The sequence below is a fragment of the Colletotrichum fructicola genome, assembly GCF_000319635.2.
Source record: "Colletotrichum fructicola Nara gc5 chromosome Unknown KSG_Nara_v1_contig04, whole genome shotgun sequence".
Lineage (NCBI taxonomy): Eukaryota > Fungi > Ascomycota > Sordariomycetes > Glomerellales > Glomerellaceae > Colletotrichum > Colletotrichum fructicola.
In genome coordinates this window covers 4,445,436-4,463,285 of record NW_027094054.1, presented here as the reverse complement: position 1 = coordinate 4,463,285, position 17,850 = coordinate 4,445,436, and the positions used below count along the sequence as shown (strand labels likewise).

At 51.4% G+C, this 17,850-nt stretch overlaps 5 protein-coding genes across 5 annotated transcripts; all 5 read right to left on the bottom strand.

Annotated features, from left to right (window-relative positions):
• Positions 1-332: 332 nt before the first annotated feature.
• PUT3-7 (Proline utilization trans-activator) lies at positions 333-2,963 on the bottom strand (the record flags this gene model as incomplete). The annotated part of the gene is made up of 9 exons (XM_066151954.1): positions 333-820; positions 877-1,054; positions 1,107-1,279; positions 1,332-1,605; positions 1,657-2,204; positions 2,255-2,458; positions 2,509-2,633; positions 2,684-2,713; positions 2,872-2,963. The coding sequence occupies 9 exons, from the start codon at positions 2,961-2,963 to the stop codon at positions 333-335; spliced, it is 2,112 nt and encodes a 703-aa protein (XP_066008866.1).
• A 928-nt stretch (positions 2,964-3,891) lies between these two features.
• Positions 3,892-4,665, bottom strand: yoaJ-1 (Expansin-YoaJ; the record flags this gene model as incomplete). The annotated part of the gene is made up of 3 exons (XM_032027350.1): positions 3,892-4,135; positions 4,196-4,371; positions 4,423-4,665. The coding sequence occupies 3 exons, from the start codon at positions 4,663-4,665 to the stop codon at positions 3,892-3,894; spliced, it is 663 nt and encodes a 220-aa protein (XP_031876273.1).
• Positions 4,666-10,293: 5,628 nt separating this feature from the next.
• Positions 10,294-11,877, bottom strand: CGGC5_v008039 (uncharacterized protein; the record flags this gene model as incomplete). Its single annotated transcript, XM_066151953.1, has 3 exons — positions 10,294-10,690; positions 10,782-10,976; positions 11,135-11,877. 3 exons carry the CDS (start codon positions 11,875-11,877, stop codon positions 10,294-10,296), a joined length of 1,335 nt encoding a protein of 444 aa, XP_066008869.1.
• A 409-nt stretch (positions 11,878-12,286) lies between these two features.
• On the bottom strand, positions 12,287-13,660 carry CGGC5_v008038 (uncharacterized protein; the record flags this gene model as incomplete). Its single annotated transcript, XM_032027349.2, has 6 exons — positions 12,287-12,552; positions 12,617-12,784; positions 12,844-12,953; positions 13,012-13,214; positions 13,287-13,532; positions 13,619-13,660. The coding sequence occupies 6 exons, from the start codon at positions 13,658-13,660 to the stop codon at positions 12,287-12,289; spliced, it is 1,035 nt and encodes a 344-aa protein (XP_031876275.2).
• A 2,343-nt stretch (positions 13,661-16,003) lies between these two features.
• On the bottom strand, positions 16,004-17,577 carry CGGC5_v008037 (Aspartate aminotransferase; the record flags this gene model as incomplete). The annotated part of the gene is made up of 7 exons (XM_032027348.2): positions 16,004-16,172; positions 16,225-16,271; positions 16,325-16,406; positions 16,457-17,097; positions 17,171-17,260; positions 17,312-17,350; positions 17,425-17,577. 7 exons carry the CDS (start codon positions 17,575-17,577, stop codon positions 16,004-16,006), a joined length of 1,221 nt encoding a protein of 406 aa, XP_031876272.2.
• Between the last annotated feature and the right edge of the window lie 273 nt (positions 17,578-17,850).

The following is a 17,850-nucleotide window of genomic DNA, read 5'->3' as shown; positions in this document are numbered from 1 at the left end:
CCACTGACTCGGCCAAGCCCCTATCTGAAGCTGATTTGATACTAGTCGTGGATGTACTGCTTGAGTTGATAACTGGATATCTTCTGACACGAAATGGTCAGGTTGCGTCAAAGGTGCCCAACCTGGAGAGAAGTTACTGCCCATGGACTCCACCAGAAGTCGCGTCCTCTTGAAACTTCCATGATATCTCCGTAAAGTCCAGTTGTCCTGCCCTTGTCCTAGAAGCCTGTTTGCTATTTAATAATGGCGCATTCGTCATTTGACATCAGCTGTGGTTCCGTTGAGCTAACAGATTTCGGGATGAATCATCTGAGAGCATGTTTGAGAGCCTATCATAGAAGACCCCCGCCGAAGTCGAAGTCTTGCGTAATCGTATCTGTCCAGAGCCAGCTTCCCGCAAGCTGATCGTCGCCAAAAGTAGACATGTTCGGTTCCCAGTCTAACAGTCCCGCAATGGACAACATCTGCTCGGATGCCAGGCCATTGGCCGTGCTGCCGGTAGGTGGACCACGGTCCTGGAGAAGCCCATCATCCGAACCTCCGATCGAGTTCATCATCAAATGCCCCTCATTTCTTTCGGATGCTGTTACCGGCCTTTCAATCCGCGACTGTGTCAAACGAAGTATCTCTTGCAGCTTTTCTAGCTCCTCTCTCCGGAATCTAGCAACAACGTTGCCACGAGCAATCATCATGTCCAGGATTTCGAAGGCATCCTTCAAATGGTTGCCCTCTCGGTCGGGAAGGCCTGGAATGGAAGTCATGAGCGTGAGTACAAATGCAGATGAGAAAGTCTGTTCCAGGTCGAATGGCAAGAATGTTTCTACAGACAGTCAGGTTACTGACAGAAAGACTGGTGATAAATCGAAGGCCACTTACCGAGAAGATGCCGAGTTTTCAACGTTGACAGTATGCGAACAGACTTGGTCGCTGAATCAGAAGATGTCTTTAGAAGCGCCTTGATCGGACCTGCAAGGTTTCGTTGGGAATGATCCTTTCTTGCTAGAATGTCTTGTAGTAGACATATTAAAATAGGTCGTGTTGCGAGGACCACACACTATGGATGTCAGATGAATTGAAACAGATACTGGACGGTGATGACGAAATACCTGATGGTAACACAGGTTGAGGGTGGCAGAGACTCGCGAGGCAGGCTCCGAGTTGTTTAACTTAAACTCAAATCCTGCTGTGAGTTGTGGAGCGAGTCTTGCCATGTCTCTGAGAGCTTCTTGGACATTTTTCAGAAATGAAGGGTCGAGCTTGCCGTCGACTCCATAGACGGCTATGAGATTTTCAGTTCCGTTCAAGCTGAATGTCTGTGGAAGAGGCCTTACTGTTTAAAACCTTGGCATGGAGCTTCGAAAGAACCACATGAAGACTCAAAGCCTTATACTTCTGTACAACCGGGTCTGACCGAGGTAGATGGACAGTGATATCGCTGTCCTGAATCGAGTTCGGGGCGCCCATCAACGATGATAGCTTTCGATCCAAAATGTAAATTGTCCACCAAATGCACCGCAACCTGTTGGCCTCTGTGTCGGTTAGGAGCCCTGAAAGAGGCTCACGATGCAGTCCCTGTGTCATGGCGATACGAAAAGCCTGGCCTATCTGCCTATGTCATGAGCAAGGACATCCGTCAGATAGAGATGCTTGACTTACATAGGTGTAAGCACTGTTGCGATGATCAACAGACTGCAAATATAGAGCGAGACAGCATAGTATCTCCACGGACAATACCGGGTCTTGATAGAGACCATGGGCATCGGGCAGAAGTTCAAGGGCTCTGGTGACAAGACTGCTGCCTGGAGGACTTTGATCTGGCGTTCCTGGCACGAGTAAAGCTTTACCGAAAGCCATGATGAGAAGAAACTGGATGTACCATAATCGATCATCTGCCTTGGGCCCTGTGTTGGGACCTTTCCTATAAAAGTCATATAACCCATGCATGAAAGAGTCTTCGTCAAATAGATGGTACGTCTGGCCAAGGTGAAACTTGACAGTATTGGTGAGATAGAGGGCGTAATCGAGAGACGGAATGTCGACTGTAGGACGCGGAAGAGCTTCTCGGGAGGATGGCCAGTCTATCTTGAACGCCTGCGCGTCAACATTTAATGGAAGCTCTGGTGACTCATGTTGGCCAAGATACCCCTGGATCATGCTCAGAACCTGTCGGCTGTACGCCCAAGTTGATGAAGGGCCAAGCCATCCTGAAGCAAGTTAGTTATTTGTTTCCATAAAGTGTGTTTCATAAACTCACGCCTTCTCCCGTTTGAATCTGTTAAGAACCTGGATGGACCACTTGCAAGGGGATTTCGCATAACAGGAAAGCTTCCATGACGCCGCTCATCGAGATCGCCACCGCCTACAACAGTCGTGCCATCATCCACCACGAACACATCATGCGTCGATGCTCGATCATGTGCCCCAAGATCTCCCGCTGGAGTAGGGCTTTGTTTTGCATCTAACATGCCTCTTAGCTTCAAGTCACATGGACCTAGTGGCCATACTCACCACGACGTCCGTCTTCGTCCACGGGAGAAGTTGATCGATTTACCCGAGATCGCTTGGATGTTGGCGAAGGCTGAAGATTATCATCGATGCCATACCCGGACTTGCGTTTGAGTTCATTTAGAAACCTTCGATTCCGGTTAGAGAGGATCACGGGCAGGGGACGGTAGCCGCCTACCTCTCAGATACCACCACTTTTCTGTCTTCCCTATCGAAAACGCACTCGGTTGCGCGACGGATGCAGTTTGTGCAAGGCTCCGAGCCCGAGCACTTGACCTTTCTTTCACGACAGCGAAGGCAGCTTGGTAACTTCAGCGTAAGATTCCAAGGAGCGTGCGCGTGGCAGAGTCCAGCAAGGGGACTTACGCGTTGCTTGACCGTTTGCCCCGCGCACTTGCGCTTCCATGATCGGCTTCGGTTTCCGCCGAATTGATGGGACTTCCTCCTTCGCCAGTCATGATGACAGATTCAGCGATGAAACCATGAATCTCTACTCATGAAGTTGTCTCTCAACTGGCAGCATGATGCATCACAAGTAGTGAATGGCGTCGGTGAGATTGCGACCGTGGGCGCTATCAGAAACTGATCATCCGCTAAATGTTAACGAGCCACACCTGTCGTGGCTCACCCCAGTTCGATTTTGCATCTGAACTAGCGCACCCTTGTACTAAGAGGACGAGTCTAAAGTCATTTTCTACCGATACCGCTGTTCAGTGCACATAGCCTAGGATTTCAATCCACACGTCGTCCTCCTGCATTCAACTTTAAACAGGTCATCTCAAGTATCTTCCAGATGTAGTCAGTCATCGCGGGGACATTCGTGTGTGTAAGATACTTTATGGCTCTCAAAGGCAGTACCGAACGGTATCAACTATCAGTTGATGATGGGGCGCCCAATGATTACAGGGCTTAGGCCTGTCGGAAGGCTCGGTCTGCTGCGCCGAAAAAGGAGCCAGGCTTTTCGCAACCTCGGCCCCTCATCCCGCATGCCTGGGTTCGCTCCGCGGTACGGGTTTGCTTTCCGAATTAGAGCTAGTTGGGAACACTTCGGAATGACAACAGTCCTCAAATTCCGGCTATCGGCTTCAATTGATACGCACACTCATGCCCGCTTGCGAGACGACTGGTCTGCTCTCGTATTGATAGGCTTGAGTTGAGACGTTGTACGAAGTCCTGGTCCTGCAGCAGGTGAGGGCCTAACGTATTGCAACGCAACGTGATCTTAGAGGCGATAACACATGGGAGCGTGCTTAGTATTTGTGTCAACTCATTATGTACGAGGAAGATAAAATTATGTACAGACTACATGCATGTCCACTTTGGGCTTATGGGATTGTCACCAGAATCGATGCGCAGACCCGTGGTGACAAGTGCGAGTCTTGCCGCTCAGCAATTGGCAGAAGCCTTGAACTGCGCTTTCTCAGTGGTGCCTACGTTGTTGATCACAACTTGCTTCCCGTTGCTACAAGTGACACGGACGCTGACAGTGTCAACGTTGAAGCCATCACCGCTGCTTTTCTGCCAGTAGTTGTAGTCTTGGCGAACGGTACTCTGCCAGGTCTTGCCGCCGTCGGCACTGACTTCGAACTTGGTGACGGGATAGTTGTGGTTCATGACTTGCATGGAGAACCTGCATCGGATATGAGATTTAATTGAGAGATGGGCAGAAAAATAATAAAGAGGAACGTACCACCACTTAGAAGTGCCCTCCTTATTGCGGACAACTATGGGCGAGGTGATCCCGCACGGGACTTGTTCCCACTGCACTTTAATCTCACCCTTGTTGGGGTCGTCAAGCTTGGTAAACGCATCGGGGAAGAGATCCAGCTGCCCGGCTCCACAGCCTTGAGGGCACTTGTCGACGACCTACATCCCTGTCAGTTGAATTCATCGAATGACCGCATTTGGTGAACCTACCATCACCTTGATGGTATTCCCCTTGGGACCCTTGACGTTAAGGCAAGTGCCGCAGTTGCCGTTGTAGTTGGTGTATGATAGAGCGGTACCAAGCACGCTGGAGGGCAGAGTGTAGCCAGAGAATAGGCAATTTCCTCCATTCAAGTTTCCACCGTACCAAGTAGCAACGGCACTGGTTGCAGCTGCGTTCGTTCCCTGGATCATGACGGCAAGGGCCGCGCCGACAGAAAGAAGACTGTGCATTTTGGTATAAGTTGTGTGTGAAAGGATGATCCTGTTGGATGATTCTGGAGAATGAGACGGAGAGCGAAAGAAACAGCTTCCCATAGTCCAGCAGCCAGGTGCTTTTTATACGGAAATTTGGGTATTGGGGACTTGCTTGTGATGATAATAAGAAACCCAAATCGAGAAGGTCAATAAGGGTCACAAGGGATGCGAGGGTGAAGGCTAGCCACGGGCGATGATCCCACAGGAGGAGACATGTTCAAATCCTTCAATCTATCCGCCTTACCCCTCGGCATGTTGTTTGGGTGTCGTCTTCTAAGAGGTCGAGAGTCTAGTGTCAATCAGAAACCCGCTACTCCCACCCGGTATCCCTCCTGACAACCTTGGTGAGACTCCATGTCGCAAATCTGCAGTCTAATTTGCCGGACTTAAGCCAAGAACGCGGAGTCAGCGGGAAAGTCGATATTGGAATGCCCCAGGTGGTGATGTGATATCGTGTTGCAGGCGTCTTTTCGCTCGAGAACTGACGCTAGCCACGGCCCGTTATCGTCGGCTTCGGCTCCTTCCCTAATTTATGGTGACATGGCTCTAAGGCTACATTCAGTAATGCCCGCGCGCCTGTCGTACGGTTCGTGGCAGGGCTACGATTTCTCCTTGGTGGGAAGAGGGTCGGTTTTGAATGGAATTCATTTAAAGTTTCACAGTTACACTAACACGGTTGAAACTAAACCAAAAACACGCGAATTCACCGTGAGTCCAGACCACAGTGGATTGAGGGCATGAGTCGTGGTTAAGTGGAAACATCCGTATTCAGACCATCAAAATCCAGCCTGGTAGTTCGCTGCATGTCCACTTTTGTTACCACCTGGACGGGCCTTGAGGTCGGTAACACGGAATTGGGAGCTAGCGTCAAATGCCATCCCTCTTACTTTGCCATGCTGGGCTGAGAAACATGGATGACAGGTTGACAGGCCCTGACATCGGCATTACTGTATATCGGTAGGCTGGGTAAAACGCTCCGCAGTGGTCGTCGGTATGCTTACACGCATCCTACTAGATGTCTCGGTGCCCGAGCATGTCTTGAACCCGTCGCCGGACTGTCCGAGATAGATTAAAGCTGAGAACCCATGACCCTGGCTTTCGGAAGGCTGTTTTGACCAAACATTGTCCCCGCGAATATCGCTTCTTGACTGTGATGGGATTCCGCTGGAATTGTGCACGGAGTTTATCGTATGAAATACTTATAGTACGTCTTCGTTGAACTTACTGCTTTTTCATGATTTACTACATGAGGCGTCCTGGAGATATCGTGATCAATCTTGGGGTTTTGGATGATATATCAAACCAAGGTCGTAAATTTCGCACTGATTCAACTTTCACAATACTTCACCAAAGAAACGACCCGTGTGTGGCTCACTCAAACTCACATAGTGTGCCTCGATTGGCCTTTGTCAATTGAGAATCTGGAGGGAAACCATGGCATGATGAATAATAAGCCGTAGCCGAGACGGTTTGAGAGACTCTGTCTCGGTTCGATAGTGGGAATCAGGTGACAGTAGGACTTCTGGTATTAATTGATGTCATTCGAGAATATTTGTCTCGTATCTGAGATTGTTTGTTTGATATTTAACGCCGTGGCGGCAAGGGCGCAGCCGCCCTTGCGGCAGACCTCCCGAAGGGTATGTGGCGTGGAGGGCCGCAGGCTCTAGCTATATACTCTGTAGTACACGTCTCTTCCTAGCGTCCTCCAGATCTTGCCCGAGGGCCAATATGTGTTCTATCCATCCCTAGTTCCCACTGGTGCCCTAGTTCCGTTATAGCAATCTGCTGTCCTGGTGACTATAGGTAGTCTGTTGTTTTTGAGAGGATAGGTTAAGTCCTATCTCTTAGTAACGCGGGCAGATCTTCTGGAAGAAGTCTGTCACGTCAAGGAAGGCCTGGAAGCCTTCAGAGTCGATAAGTAGACCCTTAAAGTAGCGCTCTAGGGAGCCTATAGGTCCTAGAGGCTCCCTTCGGCTATAAGGGTAGAGGATAGGCCACCGTTGCCTCCTCACTAGGGTCTTACGGCAGTAGACCAGGTGGTCTGCCTCTTTAGCCTCCCCACAGGAGCAGGTGAGCAATGCCTCTGTGTGATTAAAGCGTTGATGATACTGTTCAAAGTCTCCGTGGCCTGATCGTGCTGCCAGGAGATAGTGAAGGGTAGCTCTTGGTAGAGCTAGTTCAGGAGGGCAGCCAAGGGTGGCCTTAAGCCCCAGCTGGGTATAACGGGGGGGTGCTTCTTGCTTCCACCATTTCCTATGCTGGTGTTGTTTGCGTTCTTTGGCCAGTCGCTTAATCCCTGATAGGGTAGCTAGGAGGCCTCTTGGGGCTGGCAGTGTTGTGCCCTCCTTAGCTAGGCTGTCAGCCTCTTCGTTTCCTTTTATCCCTTGGTGCCCTGGGCACCAATGGGTCTGTATGTTCTGTATCCTTGCTATCTCCTGGATCTCCAGGAAGGCCGCTTGTGAGGAGTCTGGAGCTATGCCTCGGATCCCCTGAATGACGCTGGTGTTATCAATGCAGATATGTATAGGCTGGCCTTGGGAAGTAAGGAGGGCCCTTTGGAGCCCTGCCCTCGCCCCCTCTGCCTCGCCGTCAAACACTTCTGCAATGTTAAGGCGGCCGCACCCTTGGGCTATCCGTTTGTTGCTGCGGTAGATAACGAAGCCGAAACCTGTAGCCCCATTAGGGGCTTTAGAGCCGTCTGAGTAGATAATTGTATGGTTGTCTGGCACAGTCTTAATCCAGTCCTGAAACGCTTTAGCTGCTTTCTCTTTATCCTGGCCAGCTGTAGGGTCTTGTGATCCTGAGAGGTGCTGTGGCTGTAGGAGCAACGGCCTTGGGCACTTAGGTAGGAGGGCTGCTGTTCTTTGAAGCCTTGTTTGCCGCCGCCCTAGCTGGGAAAGCCTTGGGACTAGGGGGTGCTGTTGGTCAACCTTCTGTAGGCGTGTAGCGAAGCGTAGGCGTACTGCTTCGAGAGCTACTTTTGCGGTAGGCAGGCCAGAGTCTCGGAGGAGGCTGCTGGTTGGCGTGGTCCTCCAGACAGGTAGGATAGCCCTTGCTGCTACTGTTATAACCTTCTCTACCCTCTTAACCAGGCCCTTTTGCCTTGTGCTGACTGTAGCTATCTGGTTATCAGCGCTACTGCTAGTAGTAGTAGTGCTGCTGTTCCTAGCTGGTCTCTTTAACCCTGCATACCAGGTCTCAGCTCCATATAGGGCTATTGGGAGGACACAGGCAATGACAGCTTGGCGAGCAGCAGCGGCAGGGAGCCCCCCTTTGGTGTTGGATAAGTGCCGCAGGAACTGGGCCACTTTCTTTGCTGCTGCCACCTTTATATCGACGTGGTGCCGGAAGGTGAGTTTCTTATCAAACCAGACCCCTAGCCATCGTATAGGTCTAGTTGAGGCCTTTATAGTCAGGTCCTTTGCCTGTATATCTAGTAGGTCCTTCCTCTGCTTATGTTTCCTACTAAAATGGACCGCCTCGCACTTAGCAGGGTCAAATGCTACCTTATTATCTGTACCCCAGTTGAGGATCTGAGTGACCTCCTGGCTGAGGGCTGTAGCATTTTCCTCTAGAGAGGGGCTAGTCGCTAGGAGGCCGATATCATCTGCATAGCCAAACCGTAGCTTCTGGTTATCCGCCAGGATATCAGCTATATAGAGCAGAAAAAGAATAGGGGATAGCGGAGAGCCCTGAGGGAGCCCACAGGACAGAGGGAAGTCCTCTGTAGTAGTTTCCTCTAGCCTGACTCGGGCGGTCCGGCTGGAGGCGAAGGTAAATATCAGCCTAATCAGACTACTAGGCCAGCCCTGCTGTCGTAGCCTGAGGATAAGCCGGTTTCGTAGCACGGAGTCAAATGCCCCCTTAACGTCCATTGTCGCCAGGGTAGCAGTAAGCCCTAGATCCAGAGCCCTTTCGATCTCGTGGGTTAGGCAGGTTGTCAGATCGACTGCAGCCCTCCCTGGTAATGCCCCAACCTGCTGTGGGCTGGCTATCCCTTCTAGAATAGTAAGATATGCCATCCTCTTTGCTATCAGCCGCTCTAAACCCTTGCCTAAGCAGGATAGGAGGGCTATTGGACGCCAGGATCCAGTCTTTGAGAGGTCTGTTTTCCCTGGCTTCTGGATCATAACCACCTCTGCTTTACGGAAGGTCCTAGGGAAGTAGCCTGTTTGGACACAGGTCTGGAAGAGCTGCTGTATAGGAACACCTATCAGGCCCCAAATGGATTGTAGCAACTTTGTAGTAATCCCGTCAATCCCAGGGGTTGTAGCCTTTGTGAGAGTTGCCTGGCGTACTTCCTCAATGCTGACTATCTGTTGCCAGGGTATTAGACGCCTTGGGACTATAGGAGCAGCAAATGGGTTCCCAGGTAGGTCGTCTGTAGCGTCAAATCTCTCTAGTAGGGCCTTCCGCAAGGCTTGGGCTTTATCGTAGCTGTTGTTGATGGCCTGTCCATCCACTAGTAGAGGTGGGGCCTTGATAGCTAGGCCAGACTTACGCCAGCTTAGTATCTGGTATAGGTTCTGGCTAGATCTAGCCCCCTCAATCTTAGCAGCCCAGTAGGCACATTTTGCCTTCCTGACTGTGGTCAGAAAGGCCTTCTGCTCCTCTAGGATAGGCGGTGGTATTACTAGCCCAGGCTCTTGGATTTGTCGACGCCTTGCCTTAACAGCTGCTTGGTGGGCCTCTGAACACTCCTCTGTCCACCAGGGGGCTCCCCTACCCTGGCTAGTCCGTCTCTTCCCTACCGCCTGGATAGCTGTAGAAAGGAGGCTGACTAGTTGGGTAGCTAGGGAGTCTATTTCTGCCGGAGTAGGTGTATCCCCTAAGGTAGGCAGGGCTGGGATCCCTGCGCTTACTAGGTCGGCTAGCCGGAGGAGGGATGAGTCTGAGACTGTAGGGAGGCTTGTCTGGCACCTCTGTTCCTGGGTTTTTATAGGCATAGTTGTTGTGATAGCTTGGTGATCAGCCCCTGGATGTAGGTGTGGGCTGACATGGGCCTCTGCAAAGGGAATATTTGAGAAGGTGAGGTCTAGTACATGCCCATGGGTATGGGTTGGAGCCCCAGCTTCCCCAATGAACTCAAGATTATAGCCTTCAGCCCACTCTGCAATATCGTCCCCTCGGTTCCGGCTTTGGGAGCTGGGTTCCCAAGAAGAGTGGCGGGCATTAAGATCCCCAGCAATAAGAGCTCTCTCTGGTGGTTGATATCTTAGGAGGGTATTTGTTGTGTGGTTTGTGGGTTCACCTGGTGGCCTATAGACGTTTATAATAGTAACGTCGCCAGCTTTAATCCATAAGATATCCCTTGATTGGGTAGGTCTTTGTTGCTGTATGCGTAACCTTAGACTTTTGCGTGTGTAGGTCATGACCCTAGGCCTTGTGTCTCTGCTGTTCCAGAAGTCAACTGGCACATAAGAGTTATAGCCTGGGTGTGTATTAATTTGCATCTTATCTCTAAAGCCTGTCCAGGGTTCCTGGATCAGTACTATATCGATCTGGTCTGCCCAGCAGAGCTCCAGGAGAGCTGTATGAGCTGGGCTTATCTTCCCCACGTTACACTGGGCGACCCGTAGTACCCGTGGGGAAGCCGGCCTGAGCCTACTGCTCTGAGTCGAGGTCGAGGTGGGTGTAGGCATTAATAACGTTGTAGTCAGGTTTCTGTGTTACCCTCTGGCTTCTGCTGCTGCTTGGAAGCGGGCGGATAGGGCGGTTAGTAAGGGGGAGGGCTTCAGAGTCTTCAGCCTCATCCTCATCCATACTGCTGCTGCTTCCAGTTATGCTAGCAGTATCTGCAACAACAATTGAGTCTTGTGTAGGTGTGAGGGGTCGAGGGCGCTTAGATGTAGCGCCTGGCCTGGCCTCTGCTTGCTGTGTGCTGCCCAGGGAGCAGGTCTGGCTAGCTAGGAGGTCATCTGAGGCCTTGCCTCCAACCTTCCGGATCCCTCGCAGTTCCTTATAGGTGGGTATGACAAGTTTTCCGTTAACTAGTAGCGGTCTGGCTGGGCAGTTAGTGTGGCTTGCTGGGAAGGGCCCATAGCAGTTAGCACACTTGGGCCTGGCTAGGCATGGCCCAGCCTCATGAGTACCTAACGGCTTGCTGCAGTTCTCGCAGAGAGCTTGCCTGGTACAAAAGCGGTCTGAGTGAAAGCCTTGGCAGCCAGGGGAGTGTCGTTTGGGGGTACGCTTCCTTGGGGGAAGCAGACGGGCTGGGCCTGACTGGCCGAATAGGCGGAAGCCTTCCTTGACCTCTTGAGGGAGGGCGATGATGAGGCTTTGCGTAGCTGTAGCCAGGTTAGGGCTATCTCGGGTTGGGCGCCAGGAGAGGAGTCTTTGCTTTGTCCTTAGAAGGACCTCCTCCTCTATTTCAGATTCAATACCCACCTTACTTCCATCCAGGCTTGTGAAGTACAGGGGGCAAAAAGGGATGGAATACTGGTACCATCTAGTAGGCACTTCTACCTTCTCAGCTGTGAGACAGTTCTTAATCTCAGGGGCCCTCTGCAGGAGTAGGGCTTGAATCTCCTTGTTCTGGGGTCTCAGTGAGAAGCCAGTAGCAGTATGGCGAACCTCAACTAGGTCTTGTGGTTGTAGGTTAAGCTCTTTTGTGACTACCATTTTTACTGAATGAGGGGCCAGAGATCTAGACGTAGGGATATGTTCTGCAGGGAGCCGAACCAGTAGGCGGAGATCCTGGGTCTGTTTTGGCTTGTTTGCGTAGTTGGTGGGCTGCCGGCCTGTTGTTCGGCTCGGCCGGGGGCCGGGGCCGGGGCCGGAGAGGGGTCCACCTGCAGTGGAGCCTCCGACGGCCTGGGCGTACGTTTTTCCGGGCCCGGGGGTAGGGGTGGGTCCAGAGATTTCTGCGGTTGCAAATCTGGTAAAGGAGTCGATAAGGTCCTGGGCTGTAGCCTTCAGGCGTGCTGGAGCCGTCCCAATGAGGGCATCTAGGCCTTTTGCGAGGAGGTTCAGGGCCTCATCTCGGAGGGCCCGGCCTTCCCGGGCTTGCTGAAGGGCGGCAGTGGCCGGTTGTGGCCCTCTTCCCAGGGGCCAGATAGGGGGGGGCGTGAGGCCCCTCGGACGTGGGGGTAGGGAGGTAGGGGGGGGAGGGGTCTTCGGCAGGTTATGTATAGAGGATATGAGGCCGTTGGGGCCCTGCGAGGGGCCCGCGGCTGGCTGTGAGGCCATCGCGGGCGAGGGTTCTGGTCGTGGGGCTGGGTTTGGTGGTGTTAGTGTTAGGGTGGCGGGCCCAGCGCAGCACTAACAGTGGGTGCTGGTGGGGTGGTATGTAGGAGGGAAGTGCGTCTCGTATCTGAGAGATGAAAAAGAAAATCCTTCCGACTCAAATGAGACCAGGTCTAAACAGGTATGATGTGAAAACCGTCCCGCTATGATGCATCTATGAAAGTTCGTCATGAGTAATTCGTTCACACATATCCTATGTACATGTGCGCAGCTTCTTTGACTGCGCCTTAGTTCTATGTTGATTTTTATATCGGCGATGATGAAGCGACCCGAGACATGGTACAGTCGGATCATCGACCCAAACTTTGTGTACTTTCAATGTCTAATTACAGCCGCCGATGAGTTGTTTGAGCTATACTTCGACTCCAGACTTTTGCGATCGGGTCGATGAGCTCGGAGCAACGTCCTCGAGATCTTGCTCTTCAATTGTTGGCAACGTCATGATATCGAATCCAGTCATTTCGGACGCTCTCATTGGTGTTTTGACTGTTGACTTGTAATTATAACCGTTGGACTTATCGGAGTACCCAGCTCTGCGGCTGGATCGGAAGTAGGGTCTGAGAGACGGTAGGCTTGCAACGAGTAAACCGATATTGACATCCAATTCGCTCCACAGTTCTGCGAGGAAATGATGTGAGCAGGTGGCTAACATGAAACCATCTATGAAGGGCTGGTGACATACCAACTAGGCCGAAAGGTAAGTAGTCCACAGAAGCTGTTTGGATAGTGATGAACCTCACTAAGGAGAAGGTCATGTTGATGATGCCGAGCCCGAACGTGCAATAAACGCCTATCTTGAGCGCTTTTCTGATCTTCAGGTCGGGAATGATCAGCCACGGGATTGAGAAGACTGCCCCAAGGTTCACGTTAGCGCACAGGCCGAGAAAACGTTTAATTAATAGAGCTTACCGAGAATGTCCCCGAAGAAGTGTAATGCCCATCCGACTTGGAACACGATTGCCGGAGAAGAAGCCGAGCACATCACATTTTCTGTTCCTACTACCCTATCCTCAACAGCCCTTAGGACAAAAGTCAGCATTGCCGAACTGAGCAGATGTGGAAGGACAAGTGACTCACCAGTTCTTGCTGAGAGGTAAGCAGATTGTGAAAAGCAACAACATGCTAGTCAAGTATGCCAGCCCTGTGTAGACAATGACAACCCACAGCAACATCCTGCGCCAATACATGAAGACAGGGAAAAGTTGGACGTAGACGGCAAGGAGCGCCCCCTTGCATAAGTAAAATGTCGTGAAGAACGGTATGCTGCTCGCCCAAAATAACTAACAAACAGCCATTAGTGTTGATCACAAACCCAAGTCATGATTGAGTCACTTGGGGTAGAGGCTTCTTACCCTCATAACTTTGATCACATCCTCATCACTGCCGTCATAACCATCTAGGGTGATTTTGATGTTTTGCTTCAAAGCCCCCATGACCGTAAACTGGATATCGAATGAGGCCGTGGCTACCGCGGAGCACCAGGCAAGGCATAGAAAGTAATCGCTCGGCATAAGCTTCCTCCCTTGTATGTTGATCCGGAGATGAAGGGACGCAGCAATGACTGCCCCCGCGGTGAGAATGGTCACCCATCCTGTGGTCTATTCGTGTGCCATAATTGTCAGCCAGGTATTTCCTCAGTGGGTTTTCGGTCTCTTCGAGGATTCGGGGTAGGGATTTGACATACTATAATCGTTACCGCCTTCGGGGTCGGGAAGTGAGCCATCATCCATCGTCATATCTTCACATCACGTTTTACCAGAGCGTCCCTTGATCAGAGATCGGGTGCCTGTAATTATAAAAGGAAGCATTGAGCGGGAAGCTGAGTCCTGCAGGTGACTAGTGCAAGACATACTGACTCCTAGCGCCGCATTAACATTCTGCTAGGCACGCTTTCGTAACGTGAGTTGCTGCTAAAACTACGTACGATGCCGGATCCATCATCCGGATTCGGATGTGGCACGCCCAACTTCATCCTTATCGTGCGCATCGGATTTCCGCGACGAGCGCTTTCGTGAAAGGGGTTACTTTGACAGATGAACGTGCCTGAAAAATCGCAAGACAATCTGGAGATGAATCGCTGAAACGTATAACTTTCATATCGGCTACAAACTTGTTAATTGAAATATTCCCGAGCACGTTTGTCATCTGCCAGGGGTTCTGTATGAAAGGCGACGAGAAATCTCGAGTTGGATGTCTCGGAGGCCATCGGCACGCTGTTTCCCCTTCAACTCAGGGCCATGTCTCAGATGGTTCTGATCACGACACACATTCAATTTGGCAGTACGAGCTGACATCCTTTGGTTATCCCCTGCCGCCGAAAGCATACAATCTGCCCTTCGTCATGTTCTACCCGTCGAATGCTGCATCGTCAGCCGGCCATGAGACCCGGGAGGCCAATTCAACGGCCAAAGGATTAAACAAATTGGACCTTATCCTCGAATGTCTAAAGTCACGAGCCGTTCTAAAGCACAACGAGGCAGTTACGCTTACTGGTGGTGAGCCAAAGTCCGTGGCCTATGCGGTCGCTCTCCCCGTCTCGTGCGTAATCGCGTTGCCTTTTCCGCGCCGATCTGGCCAGCCAGTTGCGCGGCACTGGCACCGTCTTATGTGATCGTCAGCCACATCGGTCTGTGGTAGGAGCCGCCATTCCCGGTAATGTATTTGCGATGAACATGAGCACACTAGGCCCTCTGGGGCCCTGCATCGGCCTGGCTCGGTTGAAGCCAGGGGCGAGCGCTAGACCCGGGGAGCACGTGGGATACGTCGCTGAAGTTGGTCTGTCGCCCTTTTTGCAACGGGAACTAAGTTTTCGGCAAGATTCAAGGGACTCCAAAGGTCCACAAAAGCGATCTAGAATTACAGGGTCGCGAGTTTTACGAAAAGTACGGACGTAGTGAGACCTTTCGCGCCATGGACAGCCAAGACTCGCTGACATACCAAACGATTCGAGCCAAGCATCTACCATGGAATAAATTTCGAACATAAAGTCATGCACATTGATGCCAAGTGCGTTATGAAAAAGCCGCAAGGTGGCAATTCGCTAGTTAATCAATTGGCCTTTTGAACAAGCTGACAGGCCAAATACCAAAAAGACTTCAGAGACGTTTAACTAGTACTTCACGTTGCGGAACGGAAATAAGATCCCTCTCCATCATATTACCTTTTAATAATTGTCACAGCTACAAACACGCCTGGAAAAGACTTCATCTCGCCGCTTTATGCTCGGCCGGCGCCCTCTTCCGGACCGGGCCCGAGTCGGCCCCACTCACACCAAAGGTTACGAAAGCGGGCGGAACGGACTCGGTCGACGCGAGTGGCTTGGAAGCGTGGCGGGGCTAGGCAACCCAAATCACTCTCATCTCACTTGTGCTCACACCCTGACGCCCAAGGTAACCCGCGCATGCCGCGGAAGCCAGTGGCTTTGTCCCCCGATGAAAACGTTTGCCCTTACCCGAGTCTACCTCTTTGCGATCTTGACGGTCAGCCAATCACCAGAAGTAAACATGCAACCGCTCATAGCGCATCCGCCTTCAGGGGCCAAGACTTGAATCTTCGGCGAGACTCGCCGTCGGACCGGCGAAGGCATGCCTTTGAGACGCACCGAAAGTGATCGGCCTGCCCAACGACTGGCATCAAGCCGAAGATCGTATACGGTATGCACCATCTTCGCTACAAATCATGAGATCAGTACCAATGAAAGAGCCTGCTCTGGTCACAAAAATGGTCCAAAAATTCCCTAGCTGGTCAAGACCAACTAGGAGTGGTCAGTGGTGAAAGGGCCACCATCAGCAAAAACACAATCTCAGCCGAAGCTTCAGTGATCTGTGTACACTCCTGCACTGGGATGGGGAAAAGAAGAAGAGATAGGACTGGAATTTAGAGGGGAGGACAGGTATTTATACCCGTTTCGAGTTGCAAATTGACAAGTTAGGCAGCAGGAATATTTGGCCTCAGTGTGGTTGCCTCCCAGGAGCCTGAACTTTCCCGACAGAATGTGAAGTTAATCCCACCAAGGTGCCTTCTGTGGAGTTCTACCAATATCTCTGACTCAAGGTAGAGGCCAAATTGTTCAAAGCTTCTCCTGTACGGTCTGCCTGATGACTTCGTCAATAGCTTTGGCAGCACGACGCACATTATCCTCACTCAAACCGGCCACATTGATGCGCCCAGAACCCGGAAGGTGTACGTGGCATTTGGTAACCAACGTCTTGCATTGAGCTGGCGATAGCGCTAGGCATCTAGCAGTCCTCGTTAGTTGATCGTGTGTTTGGCCGAGTCGGTGCCACTTACGAAAATAATCCCTTTTCCTGGGTAAGATGCGACCAATCGCCTGGTGTCTGGCTGCGATGAGATTGGATTCTATAAAATTGGACTTCTTTGATTCACTCACTTTCAGGACGTTTCTCAGTTCACTATATAGTGCTTGCCGATTTCGCTTCAATCTCTCTCTCATACCCTCAAGTTCCAGGGTCCTGACACGTCAGTAAGTTTCGCCTTGAGTGATTAGCCGAGCGTTGCTCACCAAGCATTTCGTAACTCGCGGTTGCTCAACACAATCTTTACCAGGCGACTGCCGTAGGCTGGAGAAGAAGAATATGTGTACCGAATCAAACTTCGAAGACGATCCTTGACGTTCGCAGCCACCTCGGTGGAATCTGCCACTACGTGAAGAGCTCCGCATCGCTCTCCATAAAGCGCAAAGTTCTTTGAGAATGACTGACAAACGAGCATCTCCAAGCCAGCTTCGACAAAGATTCGTACACCAGCCGCATCCTCGTCAAACCCATCGCCAAGTCCCTGGTATGCGGTGTCGAAGAAAGGCAGCTGACCATGAGACTTCATCTCAGTGGCCAACTCCTGCCATTGTTCGACACTAAGATCGACGCCAGAGGGGTTGTGGCAACAGCCCTGCAGAATAAATATGCTGCCTTGAGGCGCCGTCCGCACTGCTTCCAAAAGAGCGTCGAAGTTCACCGCGTGTTTGGATGAGTCAAGATACGGATAGCTCACAGTCTCCATGTCAACATTGTGAAATATGTCAAAATGGTTTCCCCAAGTCGGCGTGCTGACGTATACCTTTTTGTTTGGAGACATGGCTTTCGAAATCAGCAGCGCGCCAAGGGCATTCGCACCAGTACCTGAGATGGTTTGGACGGATGAAATCTACCGGGCTATTAGCGACTCCACTTCCCAGAAGTATGCCTTACTGCGAAGGGGCCTCGCCGAAATGAAATACCTTGCCAGAAGCTAGTGCTTCACATTTGTCTCCGAACATCACCGAAGCAGCAAATTTGAGAAATTCAGGGTCGCCCATTGTCGGCCCATACTAAAAGGTTCTTAGACATGATAGTCGCTCAGAATGTTACAGGACACATACATCATGTCCCAGATTCTGTCCGTCAAGCTCTTTCTTGGCCTAGCCCCCAGCTCGTCAGCCTTTTGTCCCTTTTTGCCACTGCAAGCAATCTAGGAAGTGATTTGACAACCTACCAATTTCACAACCTCCAGCTCTTGATACAAGCCAGACTCATTTCTGTATATTCCTACTCCTAGATCAACTTTCTCTGAGCTGTGATCGTTGTCCGAGTCCCTTTTGAGATCGAACATGGGGTCCGGAGGACCGGGTTTGATGTGCTCGAACATGTAGCAGAAGCGATTCGTTCGTCTCGAGGAGTAAGATTGTTGTGTGAACGATGACGAAGACCCATCAACTCTCCAAAACTGTCTTCAAATTATTACTCAAAGGTGGTGTGATAAGGTTCTCTTTCAATGAGACCGGCGGGCGGTAACCGTGGCCGAGATAACAATGTGCCAACATCCCGGCGCCCCACACCCAACTTACACGGGCTCGGCAAGGGCTGCCGAAACGTGCAGGACGGCGGGAACGGCTGCCGAGAGTAGTGAACGTAAGCTGAC